The sequence below is a fragment of the Aethalodelphis obliquidens genome, unplaced genomic scaffold (genome assembly GCF_003676395.1).
Source record: "Aethalodelphis obliquidens isolate GAN/ISIS:26980383/991018 unplaced genomic scaffold, ASM367639v1 scaffold29, whole genome shotgun sequence".
NCBI lineage: Eukaryota > Metazoa > Chordata > Mammalia > Artiodactyla > Delphinidae > Aethalodelphis > Aethalodelphis obliquidens.
The window spans coordinates 6,111,355-6,129,017 of NW_020837973.1; the positions used below are offsets into that span (position 1 = coordinate 6,111,355).

Consider the following 17,663-nt stretch of genomic DNA (forward strand, 5'->3'; position numbering starts at 1 on the left):
GGAGGAAGTAGTTGCTATCACTAATGACACAGAGAAGACCTGAACCCAGAAGGTTAAACCCATTGCTACTCCGGGCTGCAGCTTCCGAGAATCTGCACAATAATACTTTCAGCTCGGGTTTACTTGGGAGAAACAGACACCTCTGTGTAAACTGCCAACAAGTCATATATATATAAACATATATATATATATATATATATATATATATATATATATATATATATATTTATATATATATACACATACATATATATACTCAATTTTATTGGAGTGTAGATGATTTGCAATGCTGTGTTAGTTTCAGGTGTACAGCAAAGTGACTCAGTTATGCATATACGTGTATTCATTCTTTTTCAGATTCTTTTCTCATATAGGTTATCACAGATTATCGAGTGGAGTTCCCTGTGCTATACAGTAGGTCTTTGCTGATTATCTGTCTCATATATAATAGTGTGTGTCTGTTAATCCCAAGCTCCTGATTTATCCCTTCCCCCCATGTTTCCCCTTTGGTAACCATAAGTTTGTTTTCGATATCTGTAAGTCTGTTTCTGTTTTGTAAATAAGTTCATTAGTATTATTTTTTTAAAAAATTAGATTCCCCATATGAAGTCTCATATATTTTTGGGCGAATCACGTGTGTCTTCTCAGAGTCGATTAAGGAGAAAATAGGTAGCAGACCCATCATGAGTTTAATAACCCTTTTTATTCTACCTAATTAGTTAATATATTTTTGTTATTGATGTTGAAATTGTATGTCATTAGTGATGTGCTTTCCAAACCATGTGTTAAGGCACCACCAGGGCATCCCAGGATATTTTAAAATTTCAAGGGGAACCTAGCAACACTGGACATCTGTCACTGTGGAAATCAACTCAAGGTAGTTGATGGTTTCAATATTAGGTGGCACTGCATTCCTTTTGTTGTCAAGCTGGGTTTTTGGCATATGTGACCGGGAAAAAGAACAGTGGCCTGGGGAAATCAAGACAGGATAGGAAATGTGGGTGGCGGTGTTGAATCTGAGGCTAGTGTTTGTGCAGATGCAATGCTCAACAGACACACTGACTACTGAGGGCCCATAGTAAGTCACATAGTAAGTGGCCACTTAAGAATGAAATAAAATTATAATATTTTATTTCAATATATATGTTGGATTTCTCTTCCAACAACTCCTAAGCTGTTAGGGCATAATGCTTAAGCAGTTCAGACCTTACTACTTAATAAACAAGACTGTTAGACATCTCCTTTGGCCTAGGAATGCTATGAAAATATTAATAAGACACTACGGGCATTGTGAAACAAGAAAATTTGGGAACCTCTGCATTAGTGGTTTTACTTTTTGCAAGTAAAAGTTTATAGTAATGTTGGAGGATGTATGCGATGCATGCTCAGTTTATCAGCAGTTTTCCTTCAACCACAGGCATCCATAAGTCTCATAAAGACGGCCCGCTAATGGGGAACCCTAACGGTAGGACGATCACGGCCATCCCTCTGAAATCTCACCTGTGCAGCTCCTAGAAGCCTGCTTTGCATCACCTGCCTTTGTTTGCTTGCTTTGTTGACATTTATTATCGGTCTGTTTTATTACATTTTTGTCAGCGAGGTTGATTTCTTGGGTGGGGAGAATATAACATTTAGTTGATTATAAATAAATGCTCAATAAATGTTTTTTGAACAAATGAAGTGATGTAATGAATGTCTTAGTTTGTATTAAGCCATCAGCAGTATGTGGCATTTCTGCAAAAGAGCTACCAGCCCCAAATTTCTAAAGAATGCAGGGTTAACCTTTAAGGGAATTTTCTGGTAATTTATAAATAATCTGTCTTTAAAACTCAATAGTTTTAAAGACACAGGGAACTATATCCAATCTCCTGGGATAAACCATAATGGAAAAGAATATAGAAAAAGAATGTATATATGTGTATAACTGAGTCCTTTGTACAGCAGAAATTAGTACAACATCATAAATCAAGAATACTTCAATTAAAAAAATAGAAAAAAACCTCAGTAGTATGTTGGAGGTGGGGGAATTGAGTGAGGGGCAGTCAAAAGGTACAAACTTCCAGTTATAAAGTAAATAAGTATTGGGGATGCAGTGTATAACATGATAAATATAATTAGCACTGCTCTGTGTTCTATATGAAAGTTAAGAGAGTAATGTTGAAGCCCAACCTTGAGTACCACAGAATGTGTTTGTATTTAGAGACAGGGCATTTGGAGAGGTGACTGAGCTAAGATGAGGCCATTAGGGTGGTGTCCTTATGAGAAAAAGAGGTTAGGACGCACAGAGAGTCCCCAGGGGCACACAGGCTTGCATAGAGAAAAGGCCAAGTGAGGAAACAGCTGGAAGGTGGTCATCTACAAGCCAGGTGAGGTCTTAGGGGAAAATAACCCTGCTGACACCTTGATCTTGGACGTCCAGCTTCCACAACTGTAAACAAAGAAACAAACAAAAATTTCTATTGTTTAAGCCACTGAGTCTGTGGTATTTTGTCCCTGGAGCCCAAGGAGATTAGCGCACACACGGGTTTAGCAAAACCCATTCCTTTTGATTAGGGTCCTGGAATGGTGCTGACTGGGAAGAGCTGCTTGGTCGTGGCCCTGTGAGAGAGCATGAGATGCCCCTTGGTGATTTGGGTGGAACTAATGTACTGCATTGGCCCAAAACTTTGTTCTGGTTTTTCTGTAGCAGCGTACAAAAACCCGAACGAACTTTTTGGCCAGCCCAATATATTCTCTGGTTGAAATTGCTCAGAAGTCAGAGTCTGGTGTCAACGGTATAAATCTCTTTGCTTCCTCCAAGACCCACTCCTCAGGAAAACCCTCAGTAGGAGAGGAAAGAAGGTGGCAAGGAAACCCAGGAGCACCCTCCGGGGAGACACTACTTTTAAGTGCATTTCAGCCTTTTATCCTGTTAAAAGGAAAGCTGCTGCCAGCCATCCCCTCCCCTAATTAGTATCATTAATGAAACATCTAGTTTAGTTTGTAATAGGAAATTTCTTTGTTTTCCAATTTGCAGAAGGTTTCAGTTATGCAGCCAAGCAGTTATTTATCTTTTTTAATCACAGCATGACTTTATGGAATATCTTTTGGTCTGATTAAAAAGGGCAATTCCAGGGTAGACCTTGAGGATCACAGCATTCATTGTTTTTTCTCCTGTATTTGGAGTCCGTGACTGCACAGGACTTTGCAATCTATCACTTCCGTGTGAATGCACTTGCTAATGTCATGTTTAAGTTCATACCCAGGATTGGCTGTGCTATCCCTGTGGTGTTATTGCCCTCAGCAAACTTGTCCCTCTGTTATCATGTTACATTTGATATCTACATTTAGTTCCATTCAACTTCATAAGGTGTCCTCTTCTTCAGTCATAATTGGCAGGGTATATTGTGCTTGGTTTGCTTAATTCTAATTTATCTCCTATTGTGTAGGTTATAAATGGGGTCACAAGTAGGTCATAATGCAAGTTGCCAATGGGGTAGCCATGCAAATGTACCCCGAGTACCCATAAAAGATGTGTGTCCCTTCTTGCGCGCTGTCGGTTGAAGAGACATATTTATCTCACATGAAGTGGTGTATCATTCCATCTTAAACTAAGCTGCACAGGTTGGAGTGTCTGATAGCCTTGGTCATGTTTGTTGACTGAATCTGAACACCTGTTGCCTCAACTTTTTAAATGTGGATCAAATGTGTCCCCTATAAAGCAGTGATAAGTGAAGATAATTGTGTATAGTGTTTAAACGAAGCTAAATTTCATTGATCCAGATTAATTAGAGAGATTATCTGTCTAAATTAAAGTCTAAAGTGTGCTCAAATATCTTTTTTTTCACTTGTAAGTCCACTGAAATCACCAGAATTAGGCAAATTTTGTATTGCTTAGTGCAGATCCTTAGGTGAGCTGATTCAAGGTGAATAAAATTTGAGTTTTAATTAGTATATAATTATATGTTTCTAAAGTTTTTGAAACGCACTGAGACACAGCACTTAGAAGTGTTCTCCTATTGCGCGTATGTCATTATATATGGGAGAGAAGGTTCAGGAATACCCAGAAACCAGCATTTATTAAGCCCATTGGACAATCCAGCACTGCTTCGTCCTCTGGGTTTCTGAAAGAGTGGAACCTCTTTGGAATAATTAACTTTCATTCAACTATGTGGACTCACAAAGACCAAGGAGACAGTGGCTTCTGTTGGGTACTAGTAAAGATGTAAAGTTCAGTTAATCATCGATTGGTTGACAGAATGTCAGATGTAATCATTCAGACGTCACTGTGCCAGCAGAAGGGCAGGAGACAGTTTGGACCAGATGGAGACTAACTCTAATAAAAGTCCTTTGTAATCACAGGTAAACTCCCAATTGGGCTTGGAGCTCTGTGAAACAAAGAGAGTGGGGAGAAGAGTGTCTGCTGGTGTTGTTTTACAGAAATGGCCTGCAGAGTAAGTTAACAACAGAAAGGAAATGACTGGTCCCATTTTGGCCACAGGAGAAGTGGGCTATGAGTTCTGGAGTTAGCAGCTCCCTCCTTTCCATACAGCTTATTTGTTTGCTCTTCTCGCTCCTGTGGTGGAGAGGAACTAAACCCTGAAAGCTAAGATTCTTCCACGTGCTTGAAATCAGAGAGAGCCTGGATGAGAGAACAAACGTGTGACGGTGCACTCCTCTGTGGAAAGCAGAGTGACCTATGGATCTCGGTGGAGGGAGGCTTGTGCATTCTTCTACCACTGAGTTCTGAATATTGGAAACTCTATGTTTTGTCTCCTTTTTGTTATTCTAAACTATTAATCAAGCCAGCTTTCTCCCCATCAGTTTCAAATTTGCAATTCCTGAGCTGAGATGTACAAGTCTGGGTTTCTGCAGGGTGAAGCCAGCTTTCCCTTCTAGGGAAGATGTGTTCGCAATGACTTAATTTGTGAGAGGAACTTTCTATCAAGATCTTGAGTATCTTCTAGGCCCATCTCTTTCCACTGGCCTGTAATGAGCTGGTGGAACACTCCTGAGAGAAGCAAATGACTCTCAAACTCCTCCCTGAAATTTTATCTAGCTGTGATACCAAACTTGAACCCTAAGTGTAAGATTCTTTAGCCCTTTAGCCCAAATATAGCTGGAAAAATAGCATAATGTATGCTATTCAAAAAGACCTACTAATAACAGCTCTAATATAAAAGAGAATCATGAAAATAATAATCACAACCAACAGTACTATTTCTAGCGGCCATTTCCTTAGGAAATCAAATTGCATTTGACTCCCAATTTTCAATTCCAGTCTAACCAACCAAAACGCTAATAACACCCATTGTTGAGGTGGTTGGTTTTTCAATTTTCTTCATAACTTTCTGTCTTAGCTCACGCTGTCATAACAAAACACCCCAGGCTGGGTGGTGGTGCAAACAGGAGATACTTATTTCTCACATCCCTGGAGGCTGGGAAGGCTGAGATCAAGGTGCTGATGATTCTATTCTGGTGAGGGCACTCTTCCTGGCAGACACCCCTTCTCACATGGCAGAGAGAGGAAGAGAGACAGACAGACAGATACAGAGAGACAGAGAGAGACAGAGAGAGTCTCTTCCTTTCCTTATAAGGACGCTAATTTCATCATGGGGACCGGACCTTCATGACCTTATCTAAACCTAATTATCTCCCAAGGGTCCCACCTCTAATACCATCATATTGGGAGTTAAGGCTTCAGTATATACATCTGGGAAGGACATGACATTCAGCCCATAATATTTTCTGACTCCACTCCTTATCTGGAGGGATTTTAAATTAGAAGAAGATTCCAGCATGTGACCTGAGGATCATTAGATGTTATAGCCAAAGCACAGTGTTTCTGGTCTATACTAAAAGGCTGATAAAAAACAGAAATCCTGAGGCCAGGGCGTATAGCAAACTTAATTCTTTGGGGGTTGCAGGAAATGCTGAGGAGATGGAATTGTGATTCTCTGTAGCCATGTTTGAGAGCTCAGTTAAGGAAAATTCTACCTTGATCATTTTCTCTCCCAAGCAAGAGCATTGTTTTATTTAAGCCAAATTTGATGCTTATGAGATGCAGTGAGCTTGCTGAATATTCATTTGCAGCTCGGTTCATCAAGTTCTTATAATCCCTTTTATCCTTTGACTTATAATTGGTGTTTTTGCATATTTATGATCTGCTTTGTTTTAAGCTGAGGACCTGTTTTAAATGCTGTACTGTCCTTTCTCCTCCAGCCCTGTGCAGTGAGCTCACAGGGAAATCATGGTATTGAGTGATGGGGCTTCATCTGTTACCAGGAGCCTCACCCCACCCTCAGCTTGCATGTGTGCTGCCTGCTGACCCCTGTGGACATTGTAATCGGCAACCCCTAACCTGAGGTTAAGAATGGGAGTATTGAACAATTTTAAAACTCTTTAAAAGAGTCACAGAGGACCTGAGTGGTCACCTAATCCTCGTGATAATTTCTCAACTGTTTGAAGACAGTGAGCTCACATCCTTAAATGTCCTTTTCCCGGGTGAAATAACCCTGCTCGGGTCAGTTGCCCTTGGTCACGTGATCCCGTTAGGAACGGCCTCACGTCCTGTCACTTTCCTCTGAATGTACGTCGACGTACCAGCATCACAGTTAAATGCTCCGTGGACGTGTGGTCTCCAAACTGCAGCCACTTAAAAGAACTTTAAATGATGAAGGCGCTTTATAGCATCAAATACAAATGCTTTGTAAAGGAAGATGATGTTAGCTGCTTCAAAGCTTACACATGTCTCTTTAGAAATTCTTCAGAAATACTCTCCCCACGCCCAAGTAGAGGGTGGGACTGTGCTAGATGAATGAGCCCTGGCCCATGTGGATCAGGGCCATGTGGGTGGGTATGGGGTAATCCTGGGAGCCTGGTGGAGCCCTGCCCTCCAGTCTCTTAATTTTGTAGACTTTTGTTTCTTTGCCTATAAAATGAAGTAACAAAAATGTCCATCTTCCTGGCTGTTTTACTTTCTGGACTCTTGCAAGGATGAAACAAGGTGTGTTTGGAAAGGCAAGGTGATGGCTGTGAAAGAAGCAGAATCAGAGTTTGCTGGTGGGTACCGGCCTTCCCACCAGCACAGGACTGATTATTTATGCATCTCCTGAGAATCACTGACAAGTGTTGACCAATCTCCCCACCCTCACATCAAGTGAAGTTGGGGAAATGGAAAGTGGTGGAGACAACCAGGCTTCTGTGACACCTGGGCAGAGTCCGGTTTGCACAGATTCTGGATCGTGGGTCAAGCTTGATCTTAAGGCCTAATGTGAAACTTCATGGTGAACCTTGGCTGCTGTTATTACCTTAAACAATTTATTTTCTTCCAAGACATCTCTTGGGAAGCTAAGTTTCTTCTCCTATTTTCTGACAGATGTGAGAGTAGCTAAACGAAGCCATGAGATAAAAGAAGACATCAAGACAGTATGATGCTATAAAATAAATCCAACGTTGCGGAAATCGGATTTTTTATTGTGTGTTTTATTGTGTGTTAAACAGTCTTCTAGGAAGTAAAATGCTGTGATGCTTTTTTTGAAAAGAAAACCTTAACCGCATCACTTCCTTGTGCCCTAGGTTTTATAGAGTCATTATATGAATGCGCCCTTTTGACGGAAAAATGCTTTAGGATATCAATCACATATGTAAATATGTGTAGTTGCTAAAATACCAGGACTAATTCTATTAACCTGAGACTGTGGTATTTTAGGATGAAAGCAGGGATCAGAAAAATGCTTGTAATTTGATTAAATTTTCCACCAGAAGAGAAAGACCATAACAACTCGGCATTAAAACTCTTAGCTGTTTATTTCTTAAGCATTTCCTTTACATATCCAAATAAAAATCTATAAATGCATTCTTTCTAATTATCTATAGCCAGGGAGGGTTCGAATTACATGTTGTTGGAAGCAATGCAGCATCCATTGACCAAATGGATGAATGGATGAATGAGTAAGCGAAAGAAGGCTTTTCCTTCCATCCCATGACATTGCAAAGTTGCCAGGGCACTGGGTCAGGCAGGCAGTGTTGTAATAGAGATGCCCCTTTTGTACTCCCTGCTGAGGGAGGCCAGGGGACAGGGGATGGCTTTATTCAGTTCCCTTGCTTACATTTGGTTCTTATTTTGGAGGAACTGAGTTCCTAAAATGTTTGCGTCTTTGTTTGAAGGCATTTTTAAGGAGAAAAAGAAGAAGCTCTCATAGATAATCACAGTTATTTTTATTATTATTTCACCTGCACCTAATAAGGAAAGAGTTGGTGCTTTCTAATTCCGGGCAGTCTGGTTTGTGTTGGCACTTCTGGTTCCTGCATTCTTTGGGTCACTGTTCTTCAGAGCAAACTCAGCAATGTCAAGGTCTGAAGAATCTTTAGCGAAGCAGATGGTCATTTTGCAGAAGCAAAGCATGACAGGACTAAATTAACAGTGTACCCCTGGGCCCGGCTCTGAAATGACCTGTGCTCAGGCAGGAAGCCAGGAAGTTCACGGGCTTTCCCACATCCTCGAAGGACTGACATCCACAGGGGTGATGTGGGAAAGGACGGCAGTGGGAAGGAATAGAGCCTGTGCAACTAGAAATGCTTGGGAGCAACACCGAAGACGAGCACACTGCTCCCCTGTTCTGTGCTGAGGCACACACAGAGCACATGCATGTGTCACGTGTGCACATGATGTACACACACCACACACACTACCCCAAACCACACGTTTATCCCATATATAAATTACATACGACATGCACACATCCATTACACATATCATTCACATAACACATACCAGGTACACATGTGTAACACATACATACATCATGCATGAATCACTCAGAGAGAGACACGTGTCACGTGGATATATCACATATACAAATCACACACACCATACACATCACAGAAATCTTACATGCATATTACGTACACACGTATCATGCATGTATCATATGCAAATCACACACAGATGCATGTCACACACACGCACGCACTCAGCAATGCACAGAGCTAATATTTTAATCATCGGGAGTACTACACTCTGCAGAGGGAGGATGGCATGGTTCTCTGTGAAGTCCTGTCATGGGAACCTTGAAAGCTTAGGAATAAAAATTCCCCCGAGAGTGTTTGAGTCCTGGCATGCATGCTGCCCGTGTCAGTTGACTGATGTGTTAAGCTGACCTGTGTCAGTGGGAGACCCTTAGCAAGGAGCACAGAGCTTTTGGACACAGACGCTCTGCCTTTGTTGTTGAAGGGATGAGTGCCCGTTTGGTGAGAGGAAAGGTCATGTGGAGGGGGGTGAGAGCGGAGGGACATTTTCTGCAGGTGTGACCGTGCATGCCCTGCCAGACCCGTGCAGGTCTAGCCCTGAACACATGATCCTCAGTTTTATTTAGTTTGTACCACTTGCTCTGTGTTAATAGTGGGCCTTGAAAAGACCATGGTCATACACTGGTGGTGAGAGTATCAGTGGAACATTTTCTCGGAGCGATTTTGCCATATGTATCAAGAACTTTAAAATATTCAAGGCTTTCCACTCAGTGTCTTTTACTAATTGAGCCTGAGAAATGATTAAATATGAGGCCAAAGCTTTAGACACGAGGTTGACCACTGTAGCGTAAAGCAAACGCAAAGAATATTAATAAAGTAAGTAATAAAGTATTCTTTATTAATAAAGAATATTCATAAAGATAGTATAGACATAACTAAGTTATGATATAGTCATAGAACTGAATATTATCTAAGCATTCAAAATCCTGTTTCTACAGAATTTTCATGATCTGAAAAAAATCAGATTAAATGTTAAATTTAAAAAGCAAAGCAAAACTCTGCATTCAGAATGAACTTGGTTCCTTTGGAACAAGGTAACGGTCTTGACAAAAGAAAATATGGCACCAAGTTCTTCGTGGGCAGGACAATTATAGGTTCTTTGTAGTTTTTCTTTATATATTTTTCTCTCCCCTCCCACCACAAATTTTTGTGAACATGAACGGTTTTTATCATGAATAGAGCAACAAGCTACATGGTTTGAAAGGTTCCTCTATTCCTATATAAACAGTAAATAATGGGGAATATAACTTCTCCAGGTTCAGTGAATACAGCCTGTATCATCGAGTACCACAGTAATGCTGTATGACAACCATGAAATCCCAGTGGCCTCGATAGTGGACTATGGGTTGGCTGAGTGTCTCTGTTCCATGAGTTTCTCATCTTCCCGGGACCAGTGGGCTAGTCTTTTCCTGATGAGACACAAGAGTGTCACCCAGAACACACCAGGCCTTCTAAACCTGGGCTGGATCTGGCACTCGATTACTCCCACCCACATTGCATTAGCTGTAGCGAGTCACATGGCTGAGCCCAGAGACAAGGGAGGGGCAGCAAAGTGACCTGTCAGAGGGCACGGATCCAAGAAGGGGGTGGAATCCTTTTCTGTTAAGTAAATAAAAATGTGTGTTCAGGAACAGAAATAAAATTAACCTCAGGCAGAGTCATCTCTTTGAAGACTGCTGCTCACGTGCATTGCGTTGTTGTTCTGTTCTAGAATGATAAACAGTCGCCCTATTGAGTGGCTCTTTGTGTCCTCAGATCCTGGCCAACGTGATCATCTTCATCTGCGGGAACCTGGCCGGGGCGTACCATAAGCACCTCATGGAACTCGCTCTGCAGCAGACGTATCAGGACACTTGCAATTGCATCAAGTCCCGGATCAAGTTGGAATTTGAAAAGCGTCAGCAGGTAAAATGCATGTTCAATCTTACGTCCACGTTATTTGAGACATTGTTGAAATGATGTTGTCACTGCTAATGTCGAGTGTGCAGTTCATCTGCTCACGGGCATCAGAAGGAAACCAGAGTAGCTATCTGGTTGCCCTGCCTGCCCAGCCTCAGGAGGTGTGCTGGGTAGATTGAATCATGAACCAACAAGCAGAGATGGCATCGTCAGACTCAGACCCAGCAACCCCAGGATCACCCACGTGCTGACAGCCACATCAACCACCATTCAAATAATAATGATAATGATTATTATTACAGTGACACTTTATTAAGACACTCATTTTGGGTGAAAGCATATTTCTCTGTGGCAAGAGTGTGCCCCACCTGAAATCTGCCTGTGTCGTCAATAGCACTTCGTATAGGGCCTGTTTTCCACCTGTGGTGGGATGGGACGAAATGATGAAGTGGGCTGGGGTGATCGAGCTCATCCTTGAGGGAGGTGATTGGAGTTGGGAGGGAAGGTCTGGGAGGGAACTAGTTGTTATAGTGTCGAGGGCTGTCCTGCAGTGTTCGATGTGGGTGATGCATGGGAACATACATCAGGGAAATACATAGGCTCTGATGAAGCACTGCAAAAATAGGAAGTGGAGATAGTAGGAGATGTGGGAAGCAAAGCCATCTAGGACCCATGTGGTCTCATCCAGGATGGTGGCAAGCTGGTGAAGCAGATATGCTTTGGAGAGGAAGCCAGGAAGGGGTCCTGATCTTGACATGCTTAACTTCAGGTCATGGTGGAATATCCATATGAATAGTTTTGTTGTTTTTTTTTTTCACTTGGGTTTGTGTATTTCCACAGGAACCCAGTTTCCATTTATAAAGGTGATGGTTGGCATGCCTCTCTGTGAACCCCTCTCTGAGCACATTCATCAGTATTTGGCACATAGAAGATGTGTTATTATTATTTGTTAAGTTGTATCGAGTTAGTCCATTTTATATAAGTTCATCAAAATGTATTATGGTGGTGAGCAAAAAAAATCCTTTAAATATTGACACTAGACTTTTATTTGTGTATGGACCTATGAATAGTAATTGGATTCCTTTTTGAAAACAGGGAGGTCTGTTTGTCATTCAACAAATATTGACTGAGCATCTAGTTTGTGGCAGGCATGATTCAAGGTACTGCGATGTGGCTGTAAATATTGCTTTCCCACTGGTATTAGCAAATCTCCCAGTTTGTTTTTTTTAAAAAATTTTGTGTTACAACATGTGTAGCAAAAGTATTCAGATATTAATGTTTAATTATTTGGTCCCTATGTATATCAAACTCTGTGTTCCACATTAAGAGAAATAGACATTTGTTGACATGGGTCTGTTAACTGGTATATCTTCATATACTGTACATTTATCCATGTTCAGTAATAGTTCAAATCTGGGTTCTAGAAAAGTCCATAGATTCAACACACAGCACTTAGTGTTCACAATTGTTCCCTCTACAGAGGTCAGATGTTTTGGGAGAGATGGTGTCCTTTTTCAAACAGCAGTGACTGGATCAGGTTGGTCCTGGCAGTCATATTTAACTTTCTTTTCCATCACTTGCACCAAGGTCAGGAAGACCTGAAATTCCAAGTTGAGGGTTTATATAACCTAATGTTTATAGTACAGATTTGACAGAGTGGTAAGTCAGACTGCTGACCTGGTCTGCACTGCTTCCTGCCCTGAAGAGACCTTGAGCAACCAGGACCAGGCGTCATCCAAGTGGTCAGGAAGGGCCATGCTTTGACCGTCCTTGGCTCCAGAACTAGACCAGTGAGGCATACCTCGTGCTACAGACTTTATGGGACCATCGTGCTAGGTATTATAAGGGCGTCCACTTACAAGTTGATGAAAAGGAGCCAATGATCCTTTTTAAAATAAGGAAAGAGAAAAGGGACACTTTGAAGACAAAGAACTTATACTAAAGATATTTAATAAAATATAATTGGACACCACACATGTATTTTGCTACCAAACTTGGGAGTCAGCTCTCAGGGTCTTGGGCCTGTAATGTAGTAGTTTTCCTGTTCGGATTTTGGAAAATATGTTTCTAGAATAGAATAAATGTTTATAGTTTTTTTTTTCAGACCAGCGTGTAATTAAATGGGAATGAAAATTTTCCATAGTTAATAAAATCAGTAAGGTGTGATCGTACAGATTTAAGGAAAAAAATAAAAATTGGCCAGTGGCAATCTAGGTATCCTTCACACAGAGGAGCAATCTCAGAGACCATAAGGCCTGGTGTGGCCACAAACCAAATTAAGGGGCAAGGATTCCACATGCCACTTCCTCTCTACCCGTTACCACAAACCAGTTTAAAAAAAAATTATTGAAGTATAGTTGATTTACAATGTTGTGTTAGTTTCTGATGTACAGAAAAGTGATTCAGATATTTATAGCTATATTTATATATATATATATAGATACCTATATATGTTATATGTATGTTATATATTATATATATATTCTATTCATGTTCTCTATATATCCATATCCCTATATATCTATATATATAGGTGTTTCAGATGTACAGATGTACAGCAAAGATTCAGATATATATATGTAATACTTTTTCAGATTCTTTTCCATTGTAGGTTATTACGAGATATTGAATATACCACAAACCATTTTTGCTTTATCCACAGTCACTAGGACAAACAATAGTGTCCTTCAACGGGCTTCATTCAGGGTAGGGGTGTGTGCTGAGCAGCTACAAGCTGATTTGTTTCAGCCACCATTTGGTTAAAATCTGTACCATCCATTTTAATGTTATATCTGCAGTTGCCGCAGAGTGAGTTGACACTCCCAGAGACTGAGGGCTGCCGTCTTGCATAGTTACTGGGCCTCTTTCACAGCTTCAGCCCCCTGTCGTCCTTAATCCTTGGGGAGGAAGGCAAATGTCCTGTGAGCCCAGGAAGCTGTCCCTTCTGCAACCGCCCTGGGGTCTACAAATAGTTGATATTACTGGGAAGTGGCTAGGGATTCTGAAATCTTTTCAAAATTGCTCAACTCTGTACTTTCTTTTCTTCAAATTTTGTGCTATTTTTCCTAGATGCAAATGAGATGAATTTCTTGAGATTAAAAATCATGTTTGAATAAAGTAGTATTTGTGGTATAAGATTTGGAGAGAGAAGGGAATGAAAAATGTTAGCAGAGATTTTCTCAGAGTTGTATTCTTGCCCTAAAAGTGCCCTCATGGATAAACACTAAAAATCATATATATATATTTTTTACTAACTGGGAAAACTAATGCATCGCATTAGCCTTGAGGCCACCTTTGGGGCCTGAAAATGGTGAGTTTTGACTTTTGTCTTAAGTTTCACATCGTGCAGTAAAAGCCATTTCTTGTGCACCATGTCAGTGCCATAGAGGCTCTTTATCAAGCAGGTGTTTCTCCTTGGAGTGTGTAATAGACTCTCAAGAATTGATGAGAGCTGGATTCAGAGCAAAACAGGAGCCCTTTCTCTTAACTGCCTGGGCAGTTGAAATAAATGTTGCCTCTGTAGGACTGCAAACCGGATTTGCTTTTTTTATAGAAAGAAAATAAACACTCTTCAATTTATATGTTGTCTTTGTTTGAAAGTAATGTAATTCAAAGAACCTTTATATGGTCTACCTTCCTCTGGAGCCATCCTGTGGATTGAATATGACACAATATGTGTTTCAGTGGAGGGAGAATACTAGTCAAGTGAGGTGTGGACCCCATGTTATTCCTGGATCTGTAGCCCACCATGGGGGCCGTTAGTGAACCAGTAGGCTTCCGGTCTCTCGGGCAAAAGTGTGTTTCTTCTCTTCAGATTTCAATGGAGCAAATAAGTGGTCCTTTTGTGTCCATGGTTGGGTAGATAATAAATGTACCCATGTTTATCCTAATATGATAGCAGGTAATATTAGGGCACTACCGAATGTATTGCATGAATCATTTATGATGCGAGGTAGAGTGTAAATGGAGTTGCTGTAGATTTGGGATGCTAAAATTTGGTCCCTTTTCATGAGGGAAAAGGAGAAAGAAGGAACAGATATTTCTCTGAGTCCTCATAACGTGCCAGGTTGTCTATTCAGTTCTTTTACATATACCGTTTTATCAGTTTCCTGTTGCTGTTGTAGCAGATGACCACAAATGCAGTGGCTTAAAACAGAACAGATTCACTATGGTACAGTTCTGGAGACCAGAAGTCCAAAATCAGTCTCGTGAGTTTGGTCAGGGTATTGACAGGGCGGGCTCCTTCTGTAGGCTTTGAGGGGAGAATCTGTTTACTTCCCTTTTCAAGCTTCTAGAGCCTGCCTGCATTCCTTGGGTCCTAACCCCTTCTTCCATCCTCAAATTCAGCAGCATAGAATTTTCTGATCTCTCTGTCTGTCTCTCCAACCCTCCTGTCTAATCTCTGATTCTGCCCTTGCATCTTCTTGCTTCTCTCTCACTAACCCTCCTGCCTCCCATAAGGATAATCCAGGAAAATCTCCCCATCTCGAGGTCCTTAATTTAATTACATCTGCAGAGTTCTGGGTTTGCCATGTAAGGTAACATACAGGTTCCAGGGATTAGAACAGGGTCATCTTTCCAGGTTCATTATTCAGACTACTACCCTGTCTTCTTAACTTATATATCAACTCTATGACTTAAGTCCTTTTTCCCACTTAAAACAAACAAAGTAATTGTCAAGTTACTTGTCCAAGGTCACTCAGCTAGTAAGTGTTGTTATTTCTGCCTCTCATGTTGGTTCTGCCTAGGTTGTTTGGAGTGATCTCTGAGGATAGAGATTTTTCCCAGCCATAAAGGACTTTTTTTAGTTAACTGTGTTATTACTATTACTAGATACATAAGAAAGCATAAGACAATAGCAAACATTTACCTGGCTTATCCTTAGGTAATGCATTGCCCTGATAAGGACATATTGTCCATGAGAATGTTAGGAAGTTACATGAAAGATCATTTCCTCAAGAAGCCGCAGTGTTAAATCTGTCTGTGGCTTGGTTTCCATTCTGTGGTGGACCCTGGAGGCCACCTGAGCTGAATCCTGGTTACGTACGTCATCTTTCAGTGTGACCTTGGTCAAATTTCCTAACTTCTTTTCCTCTGATGGAAGTTCTTCTACTTGATCTCTTGCCACATTTAAGAAACAGTCTTTCCAGCATCCAGAAGGGTATCCTGTTAAGAAAGTAATCAGTAGCTGGTCTTGCATTGAACTCTCATGACTTAACACACTAACTTAAGCAACAGAAATCAGCTGCCACCCTGGCCAAGCCATTGACCGTGCTGAGGCGGAGCGAGGGGGGGCGGGTAGTGATTGATGCCGGCTGTGCCATCTCCTGAATGCCCTCCATAATAAGTTCCCTTCTTCCTTGAAGCAAACAGATTGGACAGAGAAATGTTCTGCTTTGTCTGCTAGAACACATGGGGAGTCTTGCCAACACTCTTACCAGTCCCATCTCACCACGTTCGGAAGTCTACTTTTCACAAGCAGAATAGACATTGCTGCTCACACGGCATGACGCTGCATTTCCCCCAGTTGTCTGTCTGCATCTGAGTTGGTACATGGAGTCCAGAGTGAAGCATCTCACAGCAATGCCTCTTTTTTTTTTTTAACATCTTTATTGGAGTATAATTACTTTACAATGGTGTGTTAGTTTCTGCTTTATAACATAGTGAATCAGTTATACATATACATATGTCCACATATCTCTTCCCTCTTGCATCTCCCTCCCTTCCACCCTCCCTATCCCACCACTCTAGGTGGTCACAAAGCACCGAGCTGATCTCCCTGTGTTATGTGGCTGCTTCCCACTAGCTATCTATTTTACGTTTGGTAGTGTATATATGTCCATGCCACTCTCTCACTTTGTCACAGCTTACCCTTCCCACTCCCCGTATCCTCAAGTCCATTCTCTAGTACGTCTGCATCTTTATTCCTGTCTTGCCGCTAGGTTCTTCTGACCACTTTTTTCTTTTTTTTTGATTCCATATATATGTGTTAGCATATGGTATTTGTTTTTCTCTTTCTGACTTACTTCACTCTTATGACGGTCTCTAGGTCCATCCACCTCACTATAAATAACTCAGTTTCATTCCTTTAAATGGCTGAGTAATATTCCATTGTATATATGTGCCACATCTTCTTTATCCATTCATTTGTCGATGGACACTTAGGTTGCTTCCATGTCCTGGCTGTTGTAAATAGAGCTGCAATGAACATTTTGGTACATGACTCTTTTTGAATTATGGGTTTCTCAGGGTATACGCCCAGTGGTGGGATTGCTGGGTCATATGGTAGTTCTATTTGTAGTTTTTTAAGGAACCTCTATACTGTTCTCCATAGTGGCTGTATCAATTTATATTCCCACTAACAGTACAAGAGGGCTCCCTTTTCTCCACACCCTCTCCAGCATTTATCGTTTGTAGATTTTTTGATGATGGCCATTCTGACCAGTGTGAGATGATATCTCATTGTAGTTTTGATTTGCATTTCTCTAATGATCAGCACCCATTTATGATAAAAACCCTCCAGAAAGTAGGCATAGAGGGAACTTTCCTCAACATAATAAAGGCCATATATGACAAACCCACAGCCAACATCATCCTCAATGCTGAGAAACTGAAACCATTTCCAGTAAGATCAGGAACAAGACAAGGTTGCCCACTCTCACCACTCTTATTCAACATAGTTTTGGAAGTTTTAGCCACAGCAATCAGAGAAGAAAAAGAAATAAAAGGAATCCAAATTGGAAAAGAAGAATTAAAGCTGTCACTGTTTGCAGATGACATGATACTATACATAGAGAGTCCTAAAGATGCTACCAGAAAACTACTAGAGCTAATCAATGAATTTGGTAAAGTAGCAGGATACAAAATTAATGCACAGAAATCTTTTGCATTCCTATACACTAATGTTGAAAAATCTGAAAGTGAAATTAAGGAAACACTCCCATTTACCACTGCAACAAAAAGAATAAAATATC

General features: G+C 40.9%; 1 protein-coding gene across 1 annotated transcript in view; it reads left to right on the forward strand.

Annotated features, from left to right (window-relative positions):
• Nucleotides 1-17,663, forward strand: part of ADCY2 (adenylate cyclase 2) — a 434,307-nt gene that overhangs the window by 200,753 nt on the left and 215,891 nt on the right. The window contains exon 4 of the mRNA XM_027125298.1: nt 10,546-10,695. Coding sequence (XP_026981099.1) covers nt 10,546-10,695 — 150 coding nt within the window. The remainder of the gene's footprint in view (nt 1-10,545; nt 10,696-17,663) is intronic.